General features: G+C 63.2%; 1 protein-coding gene across 1 annotated transcript in view; it reads left to right on the forward strand.

Annotated features, from left to right (window-relative positions):
- The window catches only part of GSE1 (Gse1 coiled-coil protein), a 102,856-nt gene that overhangs the window by 29,512 nt on the left and 46,882 nt on the right, over positions 1-26,462 (forward strand). Inside the window, 1 exon segment of the mRNA XM_055818585.1 lies at positions 6,595-6,760. Coding sequence (XP_055674560.1) covers positions 6,595-6,760 — 166 coding nt within the window.

Here is a 26,462-nt window from a genome sequence, read left to right on the forward strand (position 1 = left end):
CAGTGAGGGCTCGGTGCTGCACAGCCTTGGGGAAACGCTTGCGGATTCGAGAGGGCTGGTTGTTCCTTGCAGAGCCAGCTCTCCTTTCAGCACCAGGAGCGGAGGTGCTGCTGCCAGCCCTGCTGTCTGTGCCTGGCTGGGATGCTCACAAACTCCCCTGCCTCAGTTTCCCTGCCTTGAAAGCAGGGTGGAGGGAATGTTTCCCAGCCTGGCAGGGGCTGGCAGATGTAAGCAAGAGCGATGTGCTCCCACAGTGGGACAGGGGCTGCTTTGGCACAGAGCAGGGCGCTGGGTCCCATCCCACCCAGCCAACCTAGGGGTGATGGGGGGTGGCGAGCATGGGGGGCTCTGGATGCAGGAGCGGGGCGGGGCGGGACCCAGCACTGCCTGGGCAGTGGGGTAGGGGTGCTGGAAGTCCCCAGGACCTCGTGCATGGCCACCAGCTGCGGCTTATCCCACAGCATGGGGAAACTGAGGCACGGGAGGGGATGTGGCGTGGCCAGGGCTGCCGAAGCAGCGGGCAGCCGCCGGTCCCCATGCCCAGAGCCCCAGAGGAGCTTGAGGAAAGCCGGGAGTGAGCGGCTGCGTGCCCCTCGCCTCCCCCTCCATCACCTCCCCGTTCGCTGGCGAACAAATGTCTGTTCTTGCAAAAAAAAGAAGTGACAGGGGTCGGCGCAGCGCTTTCCACATGACCTGCCCGGGAACAGAGGACGTCTTTGTTAATCCAGCGAGCTGTCAGTTCAGCCTCTTCACAAAAGGCATAAACCACTTATTGCTGCTCTCACCCCTGACCCCGGATCCGCCTGCGCGCCCTCCATTGTGCCGTCTCGAGGAAGCTGGCAAACAATTTCGGCTCTGGCTCCCCTCCCCGCCGGCGGCTGCGCGGGGGCTGCCTCTCGCCTTGCCGGCATGGGGAGCCGCCGCGGGGGCCCCCCCCCACCATCACCCCCCCAGCCGCATCTGCGCCCGCCGCCTCGCCTGGCAGCTGCTGCGAGGGGACAGGGGCTGCCACAAAGGGCCGGGGGCCGGTGGCAGGACCACTTCCCTCCCTCCATCTCCTCCCTCTCTCCTGGGGCTGCTGGAGCAGCTGGCCGGAGCCCACGGGCTGTGGCGAGGGGGTGCTGGGTGCTGCACCCCGCGGCCCCCTGGCTGAAACCCCTTAATGAGAGGGGACAAAAGCTGCTTAGGGTCCCTGGCTGGGACAGGCTGGGACGGCAGCTTTAGCCAAAGCTGCTTATGGCCCGGCACAAAGCTGGCGAGAACAGCCCTGCCTCTTGGGGCTGGCATGGGATGGGGTGATGCTCGTGCCCCGCCAGCCTCGGGGGGTCTGGGGGTGACACCAGGCTGACAGCCGGGGTTTGTGGGGGGTGCTGAGCACGTGATGCTCACCCCCGTCCCTCTGCACCCAGCGCCCGGACCCTGAGGCGGGGCTGGTGCGTGCTGGAGCAATTAGATGCAGTCACTTTGGGGCTATATATAACCCAAATTGCTGCCTGCAGCTTGTTAGCTGGCTGTCAGAGCCGCTGAGGCCACGGTGGGTGAGGTGGTGTCACCGGGGGGGGGGGGGGGGGGGGGCGGGCAGGAGGATGACGTGGGGACCCACTGCTCCCCAGGGCTGGGAGTACCGGGGGGATGCAGCCGTGCTGGAGTGGGTGCAGGATCAGACCCTTGCTGGGGCTGGGCTGCTGGGGGCTGCCATGCTCCACCCCAAAAGCAGCAGCGAGCAGGGGAGGTGCTGCACCCGCTTCCGCAGGGCGCTTCCTCCGCCATGCCGGTGGTGGGTGGCCTGCAAACCTGCTTTGCCGGTGCGGTGCAGGGTGGGCTGCGGTGACACGGGGGTCAGGGTCAGGCCATTCCCCCTGCCCGGTGTTCCCTGGGCTCATGGCACAGCCTGGCCCCTGGGTCAGGGTGCTTGGGCATGGTGGGTGGGCCACCAGCGCATCCCTCTCTGGTGCTGGTGTGTTTCCAGCGTTGTCTCGCCATGTGGCGTCCAGCCTGACCACAGTCTCCAGTGCCGCCTGTCCGGCCCCCTCCATCCCGCTTGCCCCGCTGCCGGTGGCTCGCCAGCATGCCGCGGCTCTGCCGGCACACACCGGCCCCCGCGCCGGGGAGGAGCGCGGCACCTCAGGCTGTCTGGGGGCAGCTGTGAGATGAGTGTGAACATATTGTGTGGGCTCCTGCAGCAGGCGTCACGGTGTCGCTACTGGAGAGCGAGCAGGAACCACAGCCCTGCCGTGACAAACGGCTCCGGCGCAGCTGCAGCCATGCCCACGCGGGTGCCGCCGGCAAGCTGGGCCATGCCACGGCACAGCCGGCTTCACTGGTACGCCGGGACCTGGAGCGGGATCCGGGCGGGCAGTGATGGCTGCAGGGATGGGCTGTCCCCCAGCACACGGTGTCACTGCTGGCTCCCTGCCACCGCAGCGATGCATCCCTGCAGCCGTGTTCATTTTCCAGGGGGTACCACCTGGGTTGGGCACACCCCCAGCTTGGGAAGGTTAACGGCACCGTGTGTCTCTTTCTGGAGCCTTTTGTTTCTTTCCAATTTTTTCTCCCCCCTCTTCCCCTTTTTAATGAGGGGTTAGCACAGCTGTAATTGCAGGTTCCAACTTCCGCCAGCAAACACGGCTGAGAAACTTTAAACACGGTGGTGGCAGGATGTGGGGATCCAGCCACCACCCCTCCTGTGGGCACCCATTGGGGTGCTGAGCCGTGCCACCGGCAGGGACCCTCGCTACACCAGGTCTCCGAGCTCAGCCTGCTTTTGGGGGAAAACCCTCTGGTTTCAGGCCTCTGGGAGGAGGAGGAGAAGGAGGAGGGAAAGCTTCTTGGAAGGAATAGCAGCTGAAAACCGGCTGGGCGAACACGCGGCAGGGGCTGTGCCTGCGGTGGTGGTGCTAAAGCCCCATAAAGCCCCAATGTGAGCCGGCGGGCTTGGTGGCCTCACCAACAACGGGAGCCGGGGGGAGCCTGCTCCCTGCAGCCCTAAACACTCCAAACCCACTTTTTATTCTGAGTGCTGCCTTGCAGGCCTGGGGAGGCCTGGGGACAGCGGCAGCAGGGGTTTATCCACTCCTCCAACCTTGAAGCCGGGTGCTGGGTTATGCTGCTCCCCCTGTGCTGGGGCTCCTCCTTCTGTCACTGGCTCCCCACGTCCCCCAGGAGGTGCAGGATGTGGCCCCTCTGAGCTGAGCATCCTCCCCGCCTCAGCCTTGCTCACTCATGGGAGTTTGCACGGAGGCTGTGCCAAAAAACATTGCTGGTGCAGCTGTGCCGGTGCTTGCCGGGCTCTGTGCCCGCCGTGGTGATGCCAGCCAAGAGGCGAAGTGCGGTGACCGCATCCACCTCCGGTGCCCTGGCTGCTGGGAGTGTGGGGGTTTTCCGGGGTGCTGCCACCCGGGAGGGCGGAGGTTGGAGCTGTGCGGGCACGATGCTGCCGGGGTGGAGGGGGACGTTGCTGTGCCCGCGGCGCTCTGTGGGCGGCATCCCCATGGGCGGCATCACCGCTGCGCGCGCGCCACAGCCCGCCCCGGCAGCAGGCGAGGCGCAGGGGAGGTGGAATGGGGAAGCCGCGTTTTCGGGTATCCCGAAGGCACAGGAAGCACGCCGGCGTGGCCACCTGCATGCTAGATCCCTCGCCGGAGAGCCACCACGGCCCTTTGCTTTCCCGCTCCGTCACCACCATCCCAAAGCTGGGGCCGAGGGGAGAGCCAAGTGCTGTGGCAGGTATTTATCCCGGTGACAGAAGCAGAAGGAATGTGCCCTCGGCAGGGAGGGATGGACAGAGGGACACCATTCCCTGCCCTTGCCGCTATCGTGTTCTCTGGCTGCGAAGTTGCTGCCCTGGGCACCGAGTCGAGGGCAGGTGGGTCACCACGGTGCTGCCGTGCTGGTGTTGGGGGCATGGGTGACGTGCCTCTCTGTGCCTGTCCCTCGAGGCCACCGGCTGTGTTTTGACCTGGCTTGAGCTCTCCATGTCCTTTGTGCTGAGGACCCACTGGGGAAGATGGAGGCAGATGCCACGCAGGGGGGGTCGAGGGAGTGCCGTGTGTGGGGCCATCCATGCAAGCTTTGGTTGGAGCCTTTTCTCCCCTGGTTTTGTCACTTGTGGAGCTGCTCTGCCTGTCCCCTGCCCATCTCCCCTGGCTTGCAGCCCTCGCCTGCATGTCAGGTCAATTCTTCCTGCGTTAGTAATATCCCATAATGATGTCACGTTGATATCGCCTCACTCCACACCTAACCCTCGACCTGGATGCTGCCTGGGGCTGTGCCCTGTGGCCTTGGTCCCCGCCAGGGCCGTGCAGGGCCGTGCATGACCGGTGCATGCTGTGAGCTGTTGCAGGCTTGGCCTTGAGTCCTTCTGGCCACATGCAGGCTCCCTGGGTGCAATTCTGCAGCCATCCACCCATGCAATGAATGGGCCGGCCTCAGCTCAGCACTGTTGAGCAGGCACAGCTGGCTGGTCCCCTCTGTCCACCCGTGGGGATATGCATCTCCACGAATCCCGGGGCCAGGCTGAGCATTGCCATGGTGGAACTGCTGGCCCCCCCATTGAATTTCAGCGCTTGGTGGCAGAGCACCCTTCCCCTCCCAGCCTTTGCTTGAGCACCTTGGGGTGCTGCTTAGCAAATTAGCACCCAAATCAAGCCACTCACCTCTAATTGGGGGTGAGTCTTAGAGGACGTGGTGGTTGGGGAGGAAGCCTCCCACACACACACACCCCCCACCCCCCACCCCCCCACCCCCCCCCCCCGAGGGACTGCTGCGATGCTTTATCTGGGTGGACAGATCCCTTCTAATTGAGCAGATATTCTGTGTTCGCAAACAGATGGCTCCTTTGCATCAATTATTCCTTATCTGTGTAACCGGGGATGATTTGCTGACAGATAGCGGCGGGGTGAAGTTAAAGCAAGGAGGCGGCCAGTGCTCCATGGCAGCTCTGGCTGCTGCCTGGGGGGTCCCAGGGGCACAGACCGTGAGGGGGGACAGGTCCTGGCTGCCCCTTGGGCGGGTGGGTGGGACCCCCCATCTCCAGTGCTTTTGCAACACGGCATCCCCTGGCGGGAAAATAGAGAGTGGGGGGCTGATGGGTGGGTTGGGGTCTGGGGCTGCTGCCAGGGCTCCCTCCAGGAGCAGGAGGGTGCCGGCCTTGGCCCAGCAACCGTTGCCGAAATCCACCATCCCCACCACAACCCTGGCCCGTCTCGGCACTCCCTGACTACATCTTGCCCAATGCTGCTGTGATGCATGATGGGAGATGATTAATGCTAATTAGTGATTAGTTGCTCTGGGTATCAAAGTGCGCCCCAGCCCTTTCCTGTGCCCACAGGTAGGGGATTGCTGCTTGCTGCTGCCGGGGGCATTACCCTGAGAGGAGGAGCGGTGGCATGGCATCCCCCCGGAACCCTGGGAGAGATGTCCTTGCCACCTTCAGGGATCCCGTGGCCAAGCTTTCAGGGAGGGGGACCAACCCCTGGGCTTGTCGCCTGCCCACTGTGAAAGTCACCTTCTGTTAATCATTGGGAAAGAGAAGAGCATCCCACCATCGTCGGGGCAGCCAGTGGTGCCCTGCCAGTTGGAGCCAGTATGTGGTGGCACTCGAGGACTCGCGGGATGTGCTGAGCGTTCGCGGTTGTGCGGTACTGCCATATGGATTCCATAAATTAAACCTTTCCAGGAAGCAAACGGTAAATTTATACGTCCGCTCGCATGCGTGGCTCATTGAGTCTAAGGGCTTCCCAGCAAAAAATCTACCTGCCATCCATCTCGCTTCAGCTTTCCAGGTTTATAGGACTAACCCTGAGAAAAACAGAATCAACATAAAATTCTTGCAGCCCTGGCCCGAACATCCCAGTGTCAGCGTCCCCTGTGGATGTCACCTAGGGCAGGGTGGGCACAGCATCCCAGGGACCCTCTTGGACCTGGGACCAGGTTGGCTGTGCGTCTGTCCCGGCGTGGCGTGGCGGTGCCGGGGTACATGCAGCGTAGCTGGCTGTTGTTCTATTAAAGAGAAACAGAAGTGGTGACAGCCTAAGCTGTGTGCCTGGGTGCGCCTGACGCGGGAGTGTGACAGCTACAACAAACACAGGGCCACAGCAGCGCTGGGGAACGCTGGGGGTCGGGGAGTGGGACTGTCCCCAAACCAAGCAAGAAGCAGCAATGCTGTCCCCATCCCTGCAGCATGTTTCCCTTGCCTGCCTGGCAGGGAAGGCGATGGGGGGGTTGTTGATCTCGAGTAAACACTGCCCGGTTGAGTAATCGGGAGCTGCCTAACCGGCCAGCTGCCGCCAGCGAGCAAGGGGACGCCGCTTTGATTCATGTCCTCTCCCCCCCCCCCCCCCCGCCCCCGTCCAGCCTTTCTTGTCTGGCTGTGCTGGGAGCCATCGGCCGGATCCAGCTGTAGCCCCGCGGCGCGGGCTGGCGTGTGGCTCCCGCGCCGGCCACGTGCACCGGCCGGCTGGAAAACAAAAGCATCTTCTATCTGTGTGCCCCGGCCCCCCCGTGCCCCCCACCTGTGCCGGTGGTGCTCTGGCCCCACTGCGCTCAGGCCGGGGAAGGGAAAGGCGCTGAGTCTCTGTCCTGCTTCTCTTCCAGGCGTCCTCTTCATCCCTCGAGACAGCCACCACCAAGCCAGCGGCTGGCGAGCCCCGGCACCGGGTGGCCAGTGCTGGGGAGATCCCGGGGACGGGCGGTGGCACTGCCCCGGACATCGGCCAGCGGACGGCTTTGGATGCGGAGAGTGCAGACGCTGGAGCCACAAGTAGGTGATGCCGGAGGGATGCCAGGGGATGCAGGGGTGCTGTCCCCAGGGGCTGTCCCCTGCCCTGCCGTGGGGTGCTACTGCAGCTTGGGTCTCAAGGCGAAGGCTTGCGCCCAGCAGTTTGGGGTTAGAGCTCTGAAACCCACAGCCCTTGGTGGAGAGGTGACCCTGGCGGCACCTCAGTCCCTGCCTGTCGTCCCGGGGGCCATGAGTCAGGCCGTGGGCACCGGGGAGAGCCGCGGCACTGGGCTGGCTGTGCTGGGGAGCTGGGGGGGCCCCAGGGCTGGGTCGGGCCGCGGCTCCTGGGACTTGGCTGCCCCGTCCGTCAGGAGCAGCAGCATTTTTGGAAGAGGTATCATGCGTGCTTCCCGCCCTGCCGCCTCCCTGGACCGGCTTGTTTGCCCAGCCCTTCCCGGCGGGCGCGCCGTGCTGTGCTGTGCCGCACTGTGCCACGCCAGGCTGCTTTGATCTGGCAGCAACTGCCGGTGCCGGTTCTTGGTGGTTGGGCTGGGGAGAGCCAGGAACCGCAAGGTGCAGCGGGCAGGGAGCCGGGGCGGGCTCTGTGGGGCGAGGGGGCTGCTTGGGCGGGGGGGGATTTGTGACCCCCCCGTGTCCCCAGGGAAGGACATTTCCCGGGGATGTGGTGGCCCGTGTCGGCCATCCATCAGCCCCACAGGGATTTGGCCCCGGTTTGGGACCCCGCAAGGCGCTGTGTCCCCGGGGGGGACCGGGATGCATTTGCAAGCTGCTCACAGCCCAGCCGGGCAGCGTCGCGGAGGCAAGCTGGAGCCGTGGCCTGGAACGGGCCCGCCGGAGTCAGCTCGGGATTTTATTACCCTGCCAGTGGCTGCCGGGGCAAAGGTGACAGTGACTAATGGCTGTTACACGCCTGCCACATCTCATCTGCGCACCGCGGCCGGCTGCTGGCGCTCCCAGCCCTCCTCATCTGCGCCTGCCCTCCCTTCTCTGGGGGTGAACCCCCCCGTGCCCCTGCAGGGACCTCGGCCGGAGCGGGTGGCGGTGATGGCTGGCCGGCTTGGCACAGAAATCCATCTCCGTGCCGAGGCTGGAGGCCCACGCTGGCAGCATCCCCCGTGGTGCTTGCTGCCTGCACCGTGGCCAGGCAGAGCCAGGTGGACATCCCTGGCGGTACCACGGTATCTTGGGGCTTCCCAGCCGGTGGCACATCCCAGGGTGTCCAGTGAGCCTCGTATGACACACAGGGCTTCCTGGCACACAAAACTCCTTTGTGGTTGCAAAACCACGAGCCGTGCTTTCCACCGTTCTGCTGGCACGGTGGCAATCCCATGACGGGGTCACCGGGCTAGGATGCGGGAGGAGAGCGTGCGTGTGCGGATGAGTGCTGACGGAGCCACAAATGCATTCACTAGGAAATTAAAAAATTAACAGGCATTGCTTGCTCTAGATTAGTAAAGGCAGGAAGATAAAAGCGGCTCTTTATACCTTGTGAGAATTGCTGATAAGGGCATTTGTTCCTCTGTATTCTTTAAAAAGAATGCAATAAAAATTTAAAATAGAACGGGAGAAGGGAGATGGGGGGGGGGGGAGTAAAGTGCTGGTGCTGCTGGTGGGAGGGCGGTGGGAGGCGGTGGGCAGCACCAGCGTGGCGGGCAGCACCAGCATGGCAGGCAGTGGGCCTGTTGGAGGAAGAGGAGGATGGAGGGGAAGCGGAGGCAAGGGTGAGCTGGGAAGGGGCTCGGGTGAGTGGGTGGGTGGGTGCACATGGTGGTGTGGCAGCTCGCTGGGGGCTGGCTGGATGCCCCTGTGGCATCTCCTCCTGCAGGGATGTGAGTTCATGGCCAGCAGTGCTGGACCCGGATTTCCTGGCCGAAGCCTCCCTTCTGCCCGGGGAAGGTCGGGGTCCTGCCTGTCCGAGCCTGCCGAGCCTGTCCGGCACACGCAGCTGACCGGCATGGCTTGTCATGGCTGTAAATGATCGGCAACTTCCTCCGCTTGCGAGTGGGCAGAGCCCCACCCCGCTCGTGTCACTGGTGGCTCTGGTGCGGGCAGGGCCCGTGGGGTGGCACAGGGGTGACCACCATGATCCCCCACCCAGAGGGGACGATGCTGTCCCAGTGCCTGTGCCCGGTGCAGGGCGCGCAGGGGGGGGCCGTGGTGGGAGCACCCCATACTTCTGTGGGGGTCCTGGCTCAGACCACCCTGGGCGCACACCGTGATGGCTCAGGGGTGTCCCAGAGCCTGTGTGGAGGTGCGGGCACGCTTTGGGTGTGCGCGTCAAAGGGTGAGTGCCACCCCAGCCTCTTGCCCTCATCGGTGCCTGGCACAGGCGTCCCCCCAGCTCTGCGCTGGAGAGGTGTTGCCTGTAAGAGTCAGGGCTGTGACCCCCCCCCTCACCCTAATTCTTGGGGGGGTCTTGCGCCATGAGGGGGGTTCCCCCATCCCCGGTGCACCGCGACCCCCACGGCGGGGGAGGGTGTGTGTCCCCCTCCTTCCCCAGCATCCCTTCTAGGGGACCTCCCTCGGAGCCTCCCTCCCCGGGGGGAAGGTGCCAGCCGGCCCGCCCCCCCCCCGCCCCCGTCGGGGCCCTGGCCCGGCCGGCCCCCCGGTGAGTCACGCTCCAGCCGTGCGGCTCCGGGGCGGCGGGCGGGCGCCGAGGGAAGCAGGAAGCGGCGGGGGGAAGGCTCGGCCTCGGCCTCGGCTCCGCTCCCCGCTCCGCTCCGCTCGGCTCCGCTCCGCTCCGCGCCCTCCACCGCGCAGCCCATGGAGGAGCGCAGCCCCCGCTGGACGGCGCGGCCGCTGGGTGAGTGCCCCCCCCCGCGCCGCGGGTCCCCCCGCCTCAGCGCCGGGTGGGGGGGCTGACCCCGGCTGGGGGCTGTGGTGGGTGAGCGGGCCGCGCTGGAGGGAGGGAGGGAGGGGGCTGGTGTGCACCCGCCACCCGCAGAGCCCCCCCCTCAGCCCCTTGGTCTCTGCTGCTGGGGGGGGTGGGGGTGGAGGTGGCGAGGGTGGAGGTCGCCTTGGGCCTGAGGGACCCCGTGGTGGGGGGGGTGGAGGTCGCCTTGGGCCTGAGGGACCCCGTGGTGGGGGGGTGGAGGTCACCCTGGGCCTGGGGGACCCCATGGCGGGGGGGTGGAGGTCACCCTCGGCCTGGGGGACCCCGTGGGGGTGTGTGTATGGAGGGTCACCCTGGGCCTGGGGGACCTGGGGGGCAGGGTGGTGGTGCGGAGGTCACCCTGGGGTTGAGAGACATGGTGGTGAGGAGGACGGAGGTCACTCTGGGCCTGGGGGACCCCGTGGTGGGGACGATGAAGGTCACCCTGGACTTGGGGGACCCCATTGTGTGGGGCACAGAGGTCGCCCTGGGGATGGGGGACTCCATGGTGTGGGGGACTGAGGCCACCCTGGACTTGGGGGACCTCATTGCGTAGGGGACAGAGGTCACCTTGGGGTTGGGGGACCCCATGGCATAGGGAGTGGAGGTCACCCTGGGCTTGAGGGACTCCGTCGTTTGGGGGACAGAGGTCACTTTTGGCTTGGGGGACCCCATCATCAGCGGAATGGAGGTTGCCCTCAGCTTGAGGGACCCTGTCAGGTGGGGGACAGGGGTCACCCTGGGGTCGAGGGACCCCATGTTGTGGAGGACCCCATCGCGTGTGGGTTTGAGGACCCCATGGTGTGAGGGATGGAGGTTGCCCTGGAGCTGGGGTTGCAGCTGGGGATGTTGGGGTCAGATTAGACGTGCTGGGTGCTGTGGGCTCAGGGTCCAGTGTCGGCTGAGGTGCTTGGTCCCCATGTCCCCAGAGTCCCTTTGGGTCATTCCTGTGGGCCGGCAGGGCCCAGGGGCTCACAGGTCAGTGCCAGGGGCTCAGCCAGCAGCACCGACCTTGGCACGTCTTCTCGCCTTGCTGTCTGTACATCGCCTGAGCCGAGCGCGCGGGGTGCTGCCGCAAGGGCTGTGCCTCAGTTTACCTACACACCGCTCTGCCTGAGCGGGCAGCGCCTGTCATATCTGTGTTTTGTGTCACCTGGCACCGGGGAGGGACCGTGTTGCTGACCATGTTGCTAACCGAGTCCTGCAGCCCGACGCGGGGAGCCTGGGCACCGCCATCGGGGTGATGCCACAGCCACCTGGTCTCGCCTGGCTCATTGTCTACCGCCGTGTTTATTGCTTTGCTCTGTCCTCGTTCTTCCACTCCTGCCTGCGCTGCCTGCCTTGCCCTTCGCCCTGGGGCCTGGCGGTTCCCCGCACCGTTCTCCTGGCCGCGCCACCCTTGCGCTTTACGTTGTGGTGTCCGAGTGACTGCTTTGCACGGCGGAGCTGGTGCCAGTGCCTGATTGCTGTCCCCAAACCCTGGGCAAGCACCCGCCGCCAGCCCTTGGAGCAGCAGGGTGAGTGCCCTGCTCTCCTCCTCCTCCTCCTCCTCCTCCTCCTCCTCCTCCTCCTCCAGCGCTGAGCCACGGCAGGGGGCACGGGGCTGGGGTGGGTGCTGGGGTGCCTTGTGGGTGCCCGTTGGGCCACGAGCGGGAGCCACACGGAGGGAGTTAATGGAGGGAAAAGGCAGCGGGAAGCCAGCGCCTCTTCCTGCGAGCGTGCGCCTGCGCCGGCCGTGGAGCATCGGGGTGAGCCCGTGTGGTTTGTGGGTGTGCCGCCACGCGTGGGCCAGGCAGCGTGCGCCGCTGCGTGTGCGCTTGGCAGCCCGCTTGGGTAACCTGGTGGGGAGGTGCTGGGTGTGACGACGATGGCGAGTGGCACGCAGGGCTGGCCGGCCAAGGCCAGTGGCTACCGGAGGGGTGGGAGTGTGCATGGTGGGGGGTTGTTTGTGCCCACGCGTGTGCATGACCCAAGGGTGTGTTGGTAGCTGCCGGTGCAAGCCGTGTGCGCCGAGCGTGCTCGCCTCCCTGCTTGTGGGGTGCAGGCTGGGGTGTGCGTGCATGCACGCACACAAGCGTGTGTGTGCACGCCCCTGTGTGCCTGCGCTCGTGTGTCCACGCACGAGTGTGCACACCCAGGGTTTTATTCGGGGGGGGGGGGGGGGGGCGTTGGGTACGAGTGTGCGTGCGTGTGTATGTGTTGGCTGCAGGGCAGGGAGCATTACAGCGGAGACAGTGGCTTTGGCGGGGGGCCAGGCTGCCGGGTTGGGGGGGGGGGGGGGGGCGCGGGGGTGTGTGTGCTGCAGGAGGCAGGACCGTTTATCGCTTCCTGACGTGCCAGCACCCGGGATGGGACTGCAGGTGGGGGGGCAGCTCGAGGTGGGGGCTGTTCTTTTTAATATCCACTCCCCTGTTCCTTCCGCCGGCCCCCCGGCTTCTCCCCCAGGCGCTGCCTCTCACCCTGGTGTCTGGCACCAGCCCTGGGGAGGTCAGGGTGTGTGGGGGCTGTGTCCGGGGGGGGTTCTGTCTGTGCCAGCCATGGTGCAAGGCAGTGGTGCTCCTACCCCACACCGGGGGGCATGGTGCCATGGGTCACACCCCTGTTCCCAAGCCCCAGCACTGATGCCAGCCCTGGGTGCAAGGTTTGGTGTCACAGCGTGGGCAGGGAGAAACAGCCTTAGCCTGCCTCTGCCTTCACGTCCTGGTGGGGAGACCCAACCTAGACCCCACCGTGTGCTGGCGTTGCTCTGGTGCATCACCCATCTGTGGGGTGGTGGGTGTCCTGGGGGGGCCACCGGGCAGCACTACCAAGCCCCAGCTCCCATCTGGGAAGGGGCAGCTGGGACAGAGCTTGGCACGCTGCGGCCGCCCGGGCAGGTTGCCAGGGGGGTTGCCCTTGAAATAGCCCTTGCTGTGCCTCATGCCTCGGCTGCCCTGGCTAGCTGGGCTGCAAGGCCACCCCGTGTCCCCCCCACCCCGGCACCCCGCTGCCTGCCGGCGGTTGCAAGGCGGCGCGGGAGGAAGCGTGCCCCGGTGCTCCCGCGCCGATAACGGCGGCTGCCTTATCGCAGGGCCTTCTGCAAGGGCGGGCGGCATGGCTCCCTTGGCCCTTATCTGCCTCAGCCGTTGGCCCTGGCTGGGCTCACAGCCCCCCCTTTGACCCCCCCCCAGCACGCGGCGTAGCGCCCGCGGGGTCGACCCGTTGGGGGCGGCCGCTTGGCAGCCTGCCCCCTCTATCCTTTTTGAAGTTTAAAATCCATTTAAGTCAAGAGGAGGGAAAGTTATTGCCTCTAAAGCCCCTTGCGTTGAGCAGTAAATCCTCTTTGCTGTGCCGACGCCGCCTCTTAGCACCCGCGGGACCGGGGGTGACTCATGGGGGGGCCAGGCTGCATGTGTGTGTGTCCCCCACCTGGCCCTGGCTCCCTGCAGGAGCATGCTGCAGATGCTTTTATGGCTGGAGAGTGCAGGGAGCACCATGTGCCCCCCTAAAGCGTGGCCAACATGGGGTCAGGGTCCCTTTGAAGCCCCCCAGCCTCACTGAGCCGGCAGGAGCATCACTGCCGCTCGCTTGCCGCTTGCTTGCCACTTGTTTGCCGCTTACTCACCACTTGCTTGCCACTTGCTCGCCAACTCCTTGCTCACACTGATTTCCTCCAGAAAGGGGGTTCTGGTGGCACTGATGCCCCAGTGTCCCCCAGGGGTTGGCACAGCACAGGAGCCTGCCCCCCCCCCCCCCCCGCCGCTGTGCAGCCGGTGCAGTTTGAGGCTGATGGAGTGGGAGCTTGATGCGCTGCCGGCACGCTGGCGTTTTTATTTGATTTTCCTTCTCCAGAGCTGGCAATATTTAAATATTAATGCCTGCCTCTAATTGCTGTGTCAGAGGAGTGGGTCAGCATGGGAGCGGGCGCAGGGGCGGCAGCGCCAGCTAATTTTGTTGTCTCGGGGAGTGTTTGCTGAGGAGAAATGTTTGTGCACACACACGTGTGTGTTTTTCCTCCCTTTGGGATTTGCTTGGCCCTGGCTGTGACATGCGGGGGGTGGGGGCGGGCAGCGATGCCACCCGGGTGGGGTGGCCTTGGAGCCTGATCCCCCTCATTTTGCAGCGGGGTTTGCAGTGGGGCACCCACCTCCCGAATCTGGGGCCCCCCACTCCCCCGCCTGGGGCGAGAGGGTTAATGGCAAGGAGGGGGGGGGCAGTTTGTTCTTGGGGCAGCAGCGTCAGATGCTTGCATGCTCGCTTCCTGTAATAAAGCGACCGCCGGCGCGCTTGTCACCTGCTCTCTGTTGTGCTGCCAAGCGGCAGACATGCCGCTTCTTGCTGCGGGCCCTGGCGCGCTCCCCGCCGCCGCCGCACCTCCCGCTCGCCCCGGGCGCTCGCCCCATGCCAGCGCGGCATTAGCAGGTGTTTCGGGGAGGGTGCGACGGTGCCTGTTGCCGCACGCCTCGTGCGGGCGGGGGCCGTTTAACTGTTCCTCACCATGGCCGTGCCCCCTTCGCCGCCTTCCCCGCCTCCCCTGGGGTGCAGCGGTGATGCCAGGGCTTGGCACTTGGGTGCTTGCACCCAGGGCCCCGTGCTGCCCCTGTCGCCTGGGACCTGCCAGCCGGGTGCTGTGTCCTTCCCACAGCACCCGTGCTCCATGGCCCTGCTGCGCCCCACTGTTCGGGGTGTGGAGTCCCCGCTGGTGGTTGGCACAGCCTCATGGCAGAGCCAGGCCAGCTGCAAGCAGGTGTCTCTGTTTGTCCCCGTCCATGCCATGCTGTGCCGCACAGTTGGACCAGGGGGATCCATGCAACATGTGCCACACACAGGCTGGGCAGGCTGCTTGGCACTGCTGCTGCCTGCTGTGCTGTGCCGTGCCGTGCCATGCAGCCCCCTCTGACACACAGGGCACTGCCCATCATGCTGTGCCGTACCATGCAACCCCCTTGGATGCACAGGGCACTGCTGCTCCCCACCGTGCTGTGCCATGCCACCCCTTTGCATGCACAGGGCACTGCCAGCTGTGCTGTGCCATGTAAGTCCCTTGGACACAGCCCTGGTGCCAGCACCTTCCCAGGCTTTCCAGTGCTGTTGGGGGGATTTTCCCCATCGGGGGTTATCTCTGCTTGCCCTGATGCCCTCTGGGTCCCCAGCCAGTTTGCCACCCGCCCCACAGCCATTGCTCCCTGCCCGCTCCCACCAAGGCCCCGGCTATGCAATCTGCTTCCTTCTGCGCAGCACGGCACAGCGTGGCGTCCCCATTAACCCGACAGCGAGGTGCAGCGTTTGCCGGGGTCCTGCTCCCATTAACCCTGGCTGCGGGGATTTTGCACCACTGTAACCTGGCAGGGAGGCTCACTGGAAGGGGCTAACATCGGGTCTGCTCCCGAAGGACAGCTAGTGCCTCTCACCAGCTGCTCGCAGGCTGGAGCACGGTAGATGTGGGGTGCAGGGAGGGCTGGGGACAAATCACACCCGAATATCGCCTGGGGAGGAGGCACGATGGGTTTTGCTCCTTCCCACCCGCATCCTGCCCCGGCTCCCAGCACTGGCTTTGTTTCCGCTGTATAACAAGATGATGGGTTAGGGTCAAGCTGCGGGTTCATAACTTGTTGGAAGACTTTGCCAAACAATAAAGGTGTCTTGCTTTATATCTGCTCGTATTTTATCCGCGTCATGGCCTTTCCCCAGCGCCGGCCGGGATTTACGGCGGGGGATATTTGAACGTGTCGAGGCGAGCTGGGGAAGCCGAGGCCGACCCCCCTCCCCACGCCTTTGCATTCAGTGCCTGTGCGCTGAAATATTTACCTTCCAGCTCCTCTGACAGTTCAAGCCGTCTCGTGAAGCAAAGGTTATTGAACTGCGAATGTTATGACATTACATTTTTGTGTCTGCACTTTCAAGATGCGTGATGCAGCCTGAATGATAAGTGATCTCGGGGTTAAGGGTGGGGTTTTTTTTTCTTTCTCCTCCTTTCCCTCCCTTCTGCTCTGCTCCCGCCTCGGCACAGGCTGTCGGCTCTGCTGGGGCTTGATAACGCTCCCTTTTATTGCCCTGCCTTTGCATTCCTGCAGCTGGACTCCCTGCAGTTGGTGTGGGTGCTGGGGGTGTACGTGTCAGGAGGTGGGAGAGGGACATTCCCAGTGCAGAAGCTGAATGCACTGCGGTGTGCCTCAGTTGCCCTAGCCCTGGCCTCATGCATCATGCCATGGGGCACACCAGGATGGGCCACGGTGGCACACACACCAGCAGCCCCTCTTGTTGGATGATGACGATGCTAACTTGGGTACCACAACCCCTCCAGCATCCCAGCGTGGAGGGAAACGTGCATCCCATATCCCACCAGGGCCATGCTGCGGGACAGGAGGTGATGCATGGTGCTCAGCGGTGCCGATTTTGCAGCCCCCCTTAGTGGGGTTGTGGGGAGCTGGTGGGGCTGCAGGCTGGAGCGATGTTGAGATGCAGCATCTTGTGTGACCAGGTGATCCGGTGGACGAGTGGGGAGGGGGACAAATGACAGTGGGGTCTGGCCTGTCCCGTACACACTAGAGGGCAGCAACAAACTGGATCAGTGGCTGCATTCGGTCCCCAGGGGCGCTGAGGGGTCTGAGCCCCCAGATTTGCCCCCTTACAGCGGGTTTGGGGCCGGGGAGCCGCTTGTTTTTAAGGGGTGCTTAAACCCGTTTGGTAGCCAAATGCAATTGAGCGGCAGGACGCGGGCCCTCAAACCAGTCTGACCCGTGGTGTCATGTCATCCTGGGAGCAAATTAATTAAGTCATTCCGTAAATTTGGCCGCGTTTGCTGCTGGTGAATCACATCTGCCCCCTCCCCTCCCGCCTTTTTCCCCAGGCTCCCCCTCTGTCTCGGCTCTCTGCTAGAGTCAACATCTCACCCCGCAGCGCCTGGAGATTTCTATCGGCTCGGGGCTGGCCGAGCATCCCGAGCATCCCAGGTCGGGCGGCCGCCAGCACTAACAGAAACCAGCTGTGCGGGCAGGCGGGCAGGGGGGGCCGCCGGGGAAGGGGGGAAAAAAAAAAAGAGGTCAGGGCCCGGGAAATTAAATGTTCATAAATGTAGGCCCGAGCGCTTAAAAAGTAGGGCAGTGCCATTAAATCTCATTAAAGTTTAATACCTATCAGTGCCACTTCAGGCAGCCCTTGGACATTGCTTTAATTTGATGGGTGTTAAGGGAGAATTATCAAATAATTGTGCTGGCTGGGGACTTGCTTTTATCATGTTACATGGAAAGCTCTCCCGGCTTTGTGCCACACATCAAAACAGCAGTGGATAGGTATTGTTCTGGGGAGGGGATGGAGGGGGCTGCAGGGGGGGTCCCCGCCATCCCCATCGCCCTTGGCGGTGGCAGGAGGGATGAGGGACACCGGATCAGGTTGTTACAGGGATTAGCTACCCCAGTGATTTGGTTTTTCTGCCCAAATTCAACCCATCTGCCCTCAGGGGGGATCTGCTACCCCAGGCTGGCATCCCCAGGGGTGGTGTGGGGACAGCAAGCATCCTGCCATCGTCCCCATAGGTCCTGCTGGTGTCCCCGTGGGTCCTGCTGGTGTCCCCATGGGTCCCGCCGCTGTGCCCGTGTCCCAGTAGGGTCGTGCCACCTTTCCTGCACTCGCTGCCTCGGGATGCCAGTGTGGAGCTGTGAGTGCTGCTAATTAATACTAATTTTTGGAGAGGCTCTGGGGGCCGGAGGAACTTGCTGGTGGGAGGTGCTGAGCGCGCCAGGGATCACCATCTCCTTGTGGAGGCGAGCACATGGGCCCATGCATTTTTTATAGGGTGCACCCAGGGTTATTTTTATTTCTTTCTATTTCCTCCCTCCCCTTGCTGTAAAAGACCCAGTTGATAAAGAATTAGTGCCAGGTCGTTAGTCCTGGTTTTTATGAGATAAACCCGGGCACAAGGTGCTGTCGTGTAAACGCTGGGGCCAGGGAAGCGCAGGGATGGGGAGAGCAGAGCTGCTTCCATGAATTATTCAGCAGCGCCTGATTTCACATTATTCTCACTGATACTTTTACAACCTGTCAGTAAATAAAAAGATTCTACATTATTTATAGAAATGGACCCGAATTGGTTAGGAGAATTTACTGTTGCTATTATTAGGGGCTGCTCAGCACTGCGTTAATGAGAGCCGGGTGATGGCAAACGCTGCGTCCCGTGGGCTCGGTGTCCCCCGCACCTCCCGGGCTGCCACCTTGCTCCCCAAGGGTGGCTGCGTCCCCATGGCTGTCACCGCTGCTGACTCCCTTGGCCAGGGCCTGTTCGTGTGTCCACAGCTGCAGGCTGGATATGGAGGGATGAGGGTCTCCCTGGCTTTGGGCTGCTTGAAGGCGGGACATCTTCCTGGGGATGTCTCTTTCTGGGGATATCTTCCCAGGGACACCTCCCTGCGGATGACACCTTCCCAGGGACATCTCCCTGCTGGGGACATCTCCTTCCTTGGGATGGCATCTTCCCAGGGATGTTTCCTTCCCAGGGATATCTTTCCCAAAGACATCTGCTTCCTGGGGACATCTCCTTCCTGGAGACGTCTTCTTCTTAGGCACATCTCCTTTCTAGGGATGTCTACTTCCTGAGGACGTCTCCTTCCTGGGAACATCTTCCCAGGTGCCAGCCCTGGGACACATCTTTGCCAGAGGGGGGTGTTTCCAGGCATGGTGCAGTTAGCCTTTCTACCCACCCTCACCATAGCATATGTAGCAGCACACCCGGTATGTGCCCTCCTGGCTCTGCATCCCAGCACGGCGCAGGAGCCAGAGGGTTCTGCTTCCAGCCTGTGCCCCCCCGCCCCCAGCAGCATTTGCCTGTCGCCTGAGCAGGAGTCGTCCCACCCACATGCCCGCCAGCCCCCCGGATCCCATCTGGGCTTCCCGCATCCCTGATGTGACAGCTCCAGGGAGATGGAAAAGCATTGCGAGGGGTTGGAAAGCCCCGGGGAGGCGGGGAGGCTCAGCTGCGGGTAAACCGAGGCATGGCAGCGATGCGCCGTGCGGACAAACGGGTGGAAAAACCAAGAGGAAGCCCAAGAGCATAATGGTTTGTCTGCGGTGTCCTAAGGTGGCTGCTCCCAGCCTGCCGGTGACAGGTTTATTGGCAGGCAGGCCGGGCTGGAAGGATTGTCGGCTATTTACAGTGCTGGGGCCGTGACTTTGCGAGCAGACAGTTAACATAAATTCACATGATGGATCAGTTATCACTTCATTGAACTTGTGGCGGATCCATTGAAGGCTGTGCAGTAACATACTGTTTCCTGGCTCTGCGCAGCGCTGGGATACATTAAATACACTTTATTTATAGCTTACCATTGCTGCACTGTGGGCAGGAGAATGCAGCTTTTGCAACTATCATCTAATTTTATGATGAGCATTAAAGCAAGGCCTATAATTTGCACCTTTTTATTCATTAGACACTGGTGCAGCCATAAGTCAAGAATGCCCAGGGATTTAGATGCAGATCCAGAAGATAAACTATTGACAAGCCAGATGTATTTTTACATTAGTGTGCCTTTACAATAGTTTATGTTGAGAGTGGAATATAAATTGCATTATTAAATACGAACCACTCTTGTAACTGCTGCTCTGCCTGTTTCTGTGCAGGCAGGGCGGGATTCGGAGCCGCAGAGCAAGGAGGCTTTGCCTAATGGCTCCAGGTTGGGTGGGGGATTTTTATTTTGGCTTTATTTTAGCCCTGGCTGTGCTGACGCAGCGGGGCAGGGGTCTGGCCCGGGGTTGGCCTCTGGAGGAGGCGGTGGCCCTGTGGGATGTCCCCATTTTGAGCAAAACCATCCCAGCCATGTGCCCCCACTGGAGACCTCCACTCGGCCGCTGCCACCCAGCCAGCAGCGAGTTAAATCCTTTTGTTTCCGAGGCAATACAGTTTATATTATGAGCATGAATAAAAGATGGTTGTGCTAGGGGTAGCTGTCAGGATCTTCGCTGCCTATAAAGGCTTCTACTGTAGCTTGACAGTAAAAGACTGTGTTTGGGGACTGATGTGGTTTCTCAAAGGAGCTAAATAAATAAGGGACGCTTATTTTTACACCAGTAAAGGCTGCTGGAAATTTAAAGCCCTGTTTATCTCACTGAAATCGTGGTGTTTATTGTTATCTCATGTAGGGGGAATTTGCATGTTCGCTAATAATTAACCAAACCCAGCGCTTCTCCCTTCTGTACGTGCAGCAGCTCCGCCGTTATCTGGGGGGAGGAAACGCTTGCAAATCAAATGCAAATATTGACCATGCCTGGGCCGGGCGTGCTGCGGTGGCGGGTGCTCCCCAGTACCCTGTCCCGTGGCTGTGGCAGGGGCAGGATGGAGGGGCCGAGTGCTTGCATGTGGCACAAGAGAGCTGATGGGAGCCATCCGCATGGCCATCCTGTCCCCATTGCCACCCCATCCTTGTTTCCACCCTGTCCCCACAGCCACCCCATGGCTACCCTGTCCCCATCGCTGCCCCTTTGTGCCCGCCGCTAACAGGCGTCCCGTCCTGGTTGCCAGTCCCCGCGCCACCAGATGCTGCTGCTCCGTGTCACACCATCATGTCGCTAGCGGAGTGTAACGGGGAGAGCAGTCGGTGCCTTTGTTTCTCCTGCTCTCCGCACAGCTGTCACTTCCAGTGATCAGTAGAAAAATCATCACCCCACCGGATCATACATATGGAACGGTGTCTGTGCGGAATATTTATTGTAACATGTGTCGGGGCCGTGCCGGTCACAAGCCCCAGGCTTGGCTTGCACCGTGCCGGCCCCAGGAGGATGCTCTGGTCCCCTGGGCTCTGCCTGCTGGGAAGGTGCGCGTGTCCCCACAGTGCTGTCCCCATCATTGTTGGGGGACTTGGGGCTAATTGTGCTCTTGGTGGCCTCAGGCTGCGCAGCATGCTCTGCCTTGTAGGGGCCCAAGAAAACCCCTTTCCCAGCCTGTCCCCAGCCTTGTTCCCAAAGGATATCCCCAGGCTGGGGGGGTGGCTGAGAGCTCCAGCTCGTGAACCTGCAGGCTCCTTGCCTGGGGAGCAGAAGCCCAGGGGCTTTCCCATGCTGGGGTCACCTATGGGGTGGCCTTTGGGGTCTCCAACGGCAGGAGAAGGCACTCAGGAGCTGTGGCCCATCAGTATCTCCGGGAGCACTCTCCCGTCTCCAGAGCTGTCAGCTCGGCACCTTTCATGTGTGATGGGTAAACAGCGCGGCGCCCGCCGGGGAAGGCTGTTGGATCCCTGCTGGTGCTAAAGCGGCGTCTGGCAGGGACGGGGAACGTGCCGTCGCCTGCGCGAGGCACGGCGGACGTGACGCCCTGCTGGGCCTCCTTGCGGCTTTCCTGATGGAGAGGGGTGACCAAGCCGCCCTGGTGCCGGGCACAGGGCAAAGCCATGCCGGATGGGGTCCCTGCTGTCCCCCATGGGAGTGGGTGCTGGCACATCATCCCAGGCAAAACCGCTCCCATAACCTCCCATCACCGAAAACCGGTACCCACCGTTCCCATCCCACCTGTCGGCCGCTGCTGGGGACATGGAGCCCCCCATGCCCCCTTGCCACACGTTTTCCCTTGCTGGGGCGGACAGATGCCACACGGGCAGCACGGGGTCACCGGGTCCCCCCAGCACATGGCTGGGGGAAGGTGTTGCCAGCGCCTTTTGGCACCCGCCGCCACACGAGCGCGCTCCTCTGACAGCTTTATCAAGCCTCCAGACTTCCCAATTCCATTGTTCCTGACATCTGTTTCGGTAAGTGATTAATTGCAATTAGTGAACGGTTTGAAAGCCTGTGGAAGAATATTCAGCAGAAAACTCGTCAAGATTAATGAGTGGTGGCAGTTGTCAGAAGGGCTGCTGCCTCGCCGGGATGCGGCGGCGGCGGCAGGGAGGTGCAGGAGGCTGGGCGAGCAGGGTGCCCCCCTCCCGGTGCCTATGCCCCCCCCCCCCCCCCCCCCCCCCGCCGTGTCCCCCCCTCCCGGAGAATAACACAAGCTGATTTTTCATCCAAATGCATGAATTATCTGCTAATGCGCTATTAATAAAGCGCTGTGGAGTTTCACTGAGATTAGGTCCTAAATCATGCAGAATGAATTTTAATCAGTCCGAAAGACACCGGTGCTAGCCACTCCCGGGGACCAAGCTGGATCCAGCTGGGATCTGCTGCCGGAGAGGCAGCGCCTGCACCTTTGCTCCCGTGCTGTGCCGTGCCACGCTGTGCCACGTGTGTGCAGCGGCAGAGCCAGGCTACCTTTGTGCGGTGCTTGCAGGGTGAGGGGTTTGCAGGGCATGGGCCCTGTGGGCTGGGAGTTGGGCGCAGCCGGCTCTCCAAATCCCACCGCCCATGCTGGTGGGGCAGCCATGCAGTGCCAGTGGGCACCCGGGGATGGCAACAGACGTGGTGGCAGCCTGCTCAGCTGGCTGCACGAGGTGGCTGTGGCTGGGATGGACCCAGGATCTTCGGTGCCACTGCCCCGTGCCCAGATTCCCAAAGGAGCCCCATCTTGGGTTGGGGGGTGTCACTCCCGCAGTGAGTTTCCCAGGTCTTTGCAACATACCTTTGTTTTCAACCTGGTTTTGCCCCCAGCTCGGTGCAAGGGTCCATCCTGAGGTGCCGGGACTGGTGGCGGTGCCGAGCCCGAGCCCAGGGGACACACAGACACACCTGCGGCCCCGGGGGGAGGGAGGGTGCGACATCTGCTGCTGCAAACTGTTTGCCATGTTGAGGTCAGGGCAGCTCGACAGCCCCAGGTCCCGCGAGCAGATGGCTCCAGCACGCTCCCCAGCCAGGCTCCGCAGTACCACACCCATGAAATTCCCCATTAACAGGCTGTGACCAGAGGGTATTGGGGGGACAATCATCCATCCCCCCCCGCCTTGCCATGTTCAGCCTGGGAGCATACACAGGCTCCATGCCTGTCCCCAAGGGCAGCAGGGACAGGTCCCCTGCGCTGGGGGTAGGGATGACCCCCCCACTTCACAAAGCCTTGCTAATCTGGGGGGGGGGGGGGGGGGGGGCTGCAGAGCAGCTGGGGTTCATTGCCTGAGTGCAGGGGGTGCAGCCATGTGCTGGTGGCAGAGGGAGTCCCCGTTCCTGCCTGCCAGCCTGTCCCCGTCCTGTCCCTGTGATTTATTACTCTTTTGGCAGAGGGGGTGGTGGAGGGCAGGGGCTGGCAGGGGTCGGCAGGGGCTGGCAGGGGTCAGCAGGGGTCGGGAGGTCCCACCGTCGGCCGCCCTTTGTTGGTGTCCAGCACAATGACCCGGCGCAGGCTGTTTGCTCGGCGTGGTGGGTAATTACCGTGCCGGGGAGGATGGGGAGGTCAGGGCCGATGGAGCTGCTGTGACCCGCCGCCGTCGAGGCCCTGCGTGGCAGCGGCTTGTCCTTCCCCTGTCACCATCTGCTCGGAGGCGGCCGCTGCGAGCGGCGGGGCTGCAGCTCTGGCGGCGGCGCTCAGACGGACGGACAGATGGTGGTGGGTTTGAAGAGGTAGAGTGTGTACTTTGTTCTGGAGAGCTTTGATAAAAAAAAAAAAACCAACACATATAGAAGGAGAAAAAGACAGGGAGAGGAGAGGGGAGGGGGTGTCCTCCTGCCCCCCACAGCCCCCCCGCCTGCCACTGTGCCGCACTTTGTAGCGGGGAGCTGGAGATTGTCACTGTGCCAGGGATGGGGCTGCGGGTGCTGGCACCTGCGGCGTGCTGGGGTGGAAATGACAGGGAGCAGGGATGGATCCTGGTGTGTGCCTCTGCGGGGTCACCGCCTGCCCTGAGCGTTCCCTGTGCCACCATCCCCGGGGCATGCCGGGGCCCTGCGGCGCCGTGCCAGGGATACCCTTATCCCCGCCACGTCTCTCCCAGGGTCTGACCTCGGCACGCTGCCTGCCCTCCCTCCGCCTGCCTGCCTGCCTGCCTGCCGGCACTGCACGTACCTGCCTGCAAGTGGTGCCAGCTGGGCCGGGGCTGATGCAAGCGGTGTTCCCGGGCAAGCCCGGCCGCTTCCCAACCGGCTGGGGCAGCCGGACCAGGGGGGAGGCGCGGGCGTGGGGTCCCTGCAGCGGTGCTGCGGACGCCGGGCGCAGGCAGGGTGACGCGGCACTCAGCGTCTCCCTCGGGCGCTCCTGACCCGCCGGACCCGCTCGGGGAGCGGCAGCGTGGGTTGGCGGTTTTGGCTTCGGTGCAAGAGGTGGGGCCGGCCCCCCCCACCGCCCCGCAGACGCCTTTTCCAGCGGCGCCTGCCCTCGCCGGTGTCCTGGCATCGCCTCTTGCCACCACTCAGCGGACCTCTTTTCGACGCCCATGCAACGGTGCCTCCCCGCCGCCGGCAGCCAGGGCTGGGTGTGCCGGCATCACGCCGAAGCACCCCGGTTGGCCCCAGGCTTTGCCGGAGCGCACTGGCATCGTGCTGGTAGCAGGGGGGGGGGGTTTTGCAAAAGGGTTTGCTGTGAGCAGCTGGGGCATGGAGCCGCAGCGCATGGGCCAACGTCACGGCGCGGGGATGTGACCACCCCGTCTTGGGAGCTCACCAAGGAGGGATTCCCAGGGGAGCCCGAGGTCTCCGGGCCAGTGTGTGGGTTACTCGACAGCAGCATGGGGACCCCTACTCACTGCCCGCGGCCGTTGCAATCCTGGCTTTGCCGTCTCTTAATTAACACCCGCGCCAGGCCTGGCCCCGTGTTACACTTCATTACGCGATTGCGATCAGGGCCACTCCTCCCTCCCGTCCGACTCCGGCTGGATAATTAGGTGTGTTTTCTCCCGCGTGCAGACAGACACTTAATACGGCTTTAATCACCTGCTCCGGCGGCTCCCACCCACTGCCCTGCGCCCGCGCTGCTGCGCTGCTGCTACCCACAAACCGCGTGGCTGGAGTAATTACAGGCTGCACATGCCCTGTGCAAATATCCGATGCGGATCCATGGTGTGAACACCCTGTGCAGATGCCCGGTGCAAACGCCCTGTGCAAACGCCTGGTGAACATGCATTGTGCAAATGCCCGGTGCAAACACCTTCCAGGCTGTGATTCGGCTTGTAAAGGGCGTCGTGGTGCTGGCAGGCGGCGCTGCCCGGCTCTACGGCCGGCGGAGCCGGAGCAGGCGGCCCGGCGGCTCCTCGCAGGTGTAAGCACAGACTCTGCGGCGCTTGAGCTTCTGTGCGGCGGGCGCGTGCCAGCACACTGCTGTGCCTTGCGAAGGTAGCAGCCATCTGCACTGTGATAAAAAGCCCTGAGGATGATAAATAGACAAGTAGCACTTTTATTGGATTGCCGTTTCGAAGCAGCCACTTTGGGTTTGGCACGGTGCTAACGACAGACTCGCCGCGCGCTGCGCCCAGCCGCCCCAGCCGGGGGAAAGGGGCTACCCGGCGGCAAAGCGGGCGCCTGGCCGCACACCTCGGCTGCATCCTGGGGCGCTCCCGGCTGCCTCTTGCCCTCCTGTTTTTAGGGGGTGACATCTCTGCATCTGTGTGACCCAGAGTTGAAATGACTCGGGGTGCAGCGGACAGGAGAGCATCGTTGATGGCACCGTGCTGGGGGGCAGGAGGGGTGAGTGGGGCAGGCCAGCTGGCACGGCACGGGGCTGGCACACGCGGTGGTGCCCCAGCTGCCGTGCTGGCCTCGCTGTCACCTGCGCGAAGCAGCTTGTTTGTCAATAATGGAGCAGAGAAAATTGCAGCCGAAATGCCTCTCGGCTCTGCTTTGTGTTGCCTTAATGCGTCCACGCCGGAGGTGCCGGCTTGGAGAGGCACAAAGGCTGCCGGGAGGGGAGGAAGGGGCGGGGGGGATTGGCGAGGCTCTGGGGGGGCTTTGCCCTGGGCAGAGCCTCGGTGCTGGGGTGAGGGGGCAGAGTCAGCCTCTGACCACCGTGGCTGGCACCGCGTCGCTCCCGAAGCTTGGCCGTGCCTGGTGCTGGGGACATCAGCCCAGTGAGATGGTTCCCAGAGGGACATGCATTTTGGGGACAGCTTTGGGTTGGATGGCATTGCCTGGTGCCTGCTGCTGTGGGACAGCACAGGTTGGGGACATCAGGGGTGCTGTGGGATGGGGCAAGTTGGGGACACCATTTCAGAGATGCTGTGGGACAGGGCAGGTCAGAGACACCATTGCAAGGAGCAGACCCCTGGCTGGAGGGTGACAAGGGGAGGCTGGGTTGGTGGTGCAGGGACTCAGGGTGCCGGGGGGGTCTGTCCCCACACCCTGCCAGCCCCCCACCTGAGGGGCAGGGGCCGAACGCAGCTGCCTGCCCGGGCGTGCATCCCAGGAATTTGGCAGCGCGGGGGGGCCGGCTGCCTCCCCTGCCCTCTGACCCGCCGGGATGATACAAGCCCTCTTCTGTTTCTTCTCAGCCCGCCGGCAGGGTCAGGACGACGGCTGGCGCTGGCTCCCTCGCCGCGATGAAACAGCTCGCCTGTCACGACACAATAGATCCATCAGGCTGCTGGCACGGCTTTCGGGGGGAGCGTGCCACGGGAGGGGGGGACACATGGCCCTGGGATCAGGTGGGTGCTGGGGTGCCCCTGCACCCTCAGTGTGGCCCTGCTGCAGCTTCCCAGGGTGCACACAAGCATCACGATTTTTGCAGGGTCTCAGCAGGGGGTTAGCCAGGGCCGCGGGCAGGGACAGGGACAGGGACAGGACGCAGGTGTCCTGGCTGATACCCTGCACCCACGCCTGAGCCATCCCCTGCTCTGCTGCAGGGAGATACGGCTGCGTGTCTTGGCTCCTCGCCGTGCCTGCTGCCCTCACTCTTCCTCACCATCCAAAAATGCATCGGGAGGCACCAGCACGAGGTGCCCCCCAAACCTTCGCAGCCTGGGGACACTCCAGGAAGAATCCCTCACCTCCTTCCTCCCCCTTCCCGCTTTCCTCCTGACTTCAGGGTCTTTTTATCCAGTTCTG

This window comes from Falco peregrinus, chromosome 14 (genome assembly GCF_023634155.1).
Source record: "Falco peregrinus isolate bFalPer1 chromosome 14, bFalPer1.pri, whole genome shotgun sequence".
NCBI classification, from domain to species: domain Eukaryota; kingdom Metazoa; phylum Chordata; class Aves; order Falconiformes; family Falconidae; genus Falco; species Falco peregrinus.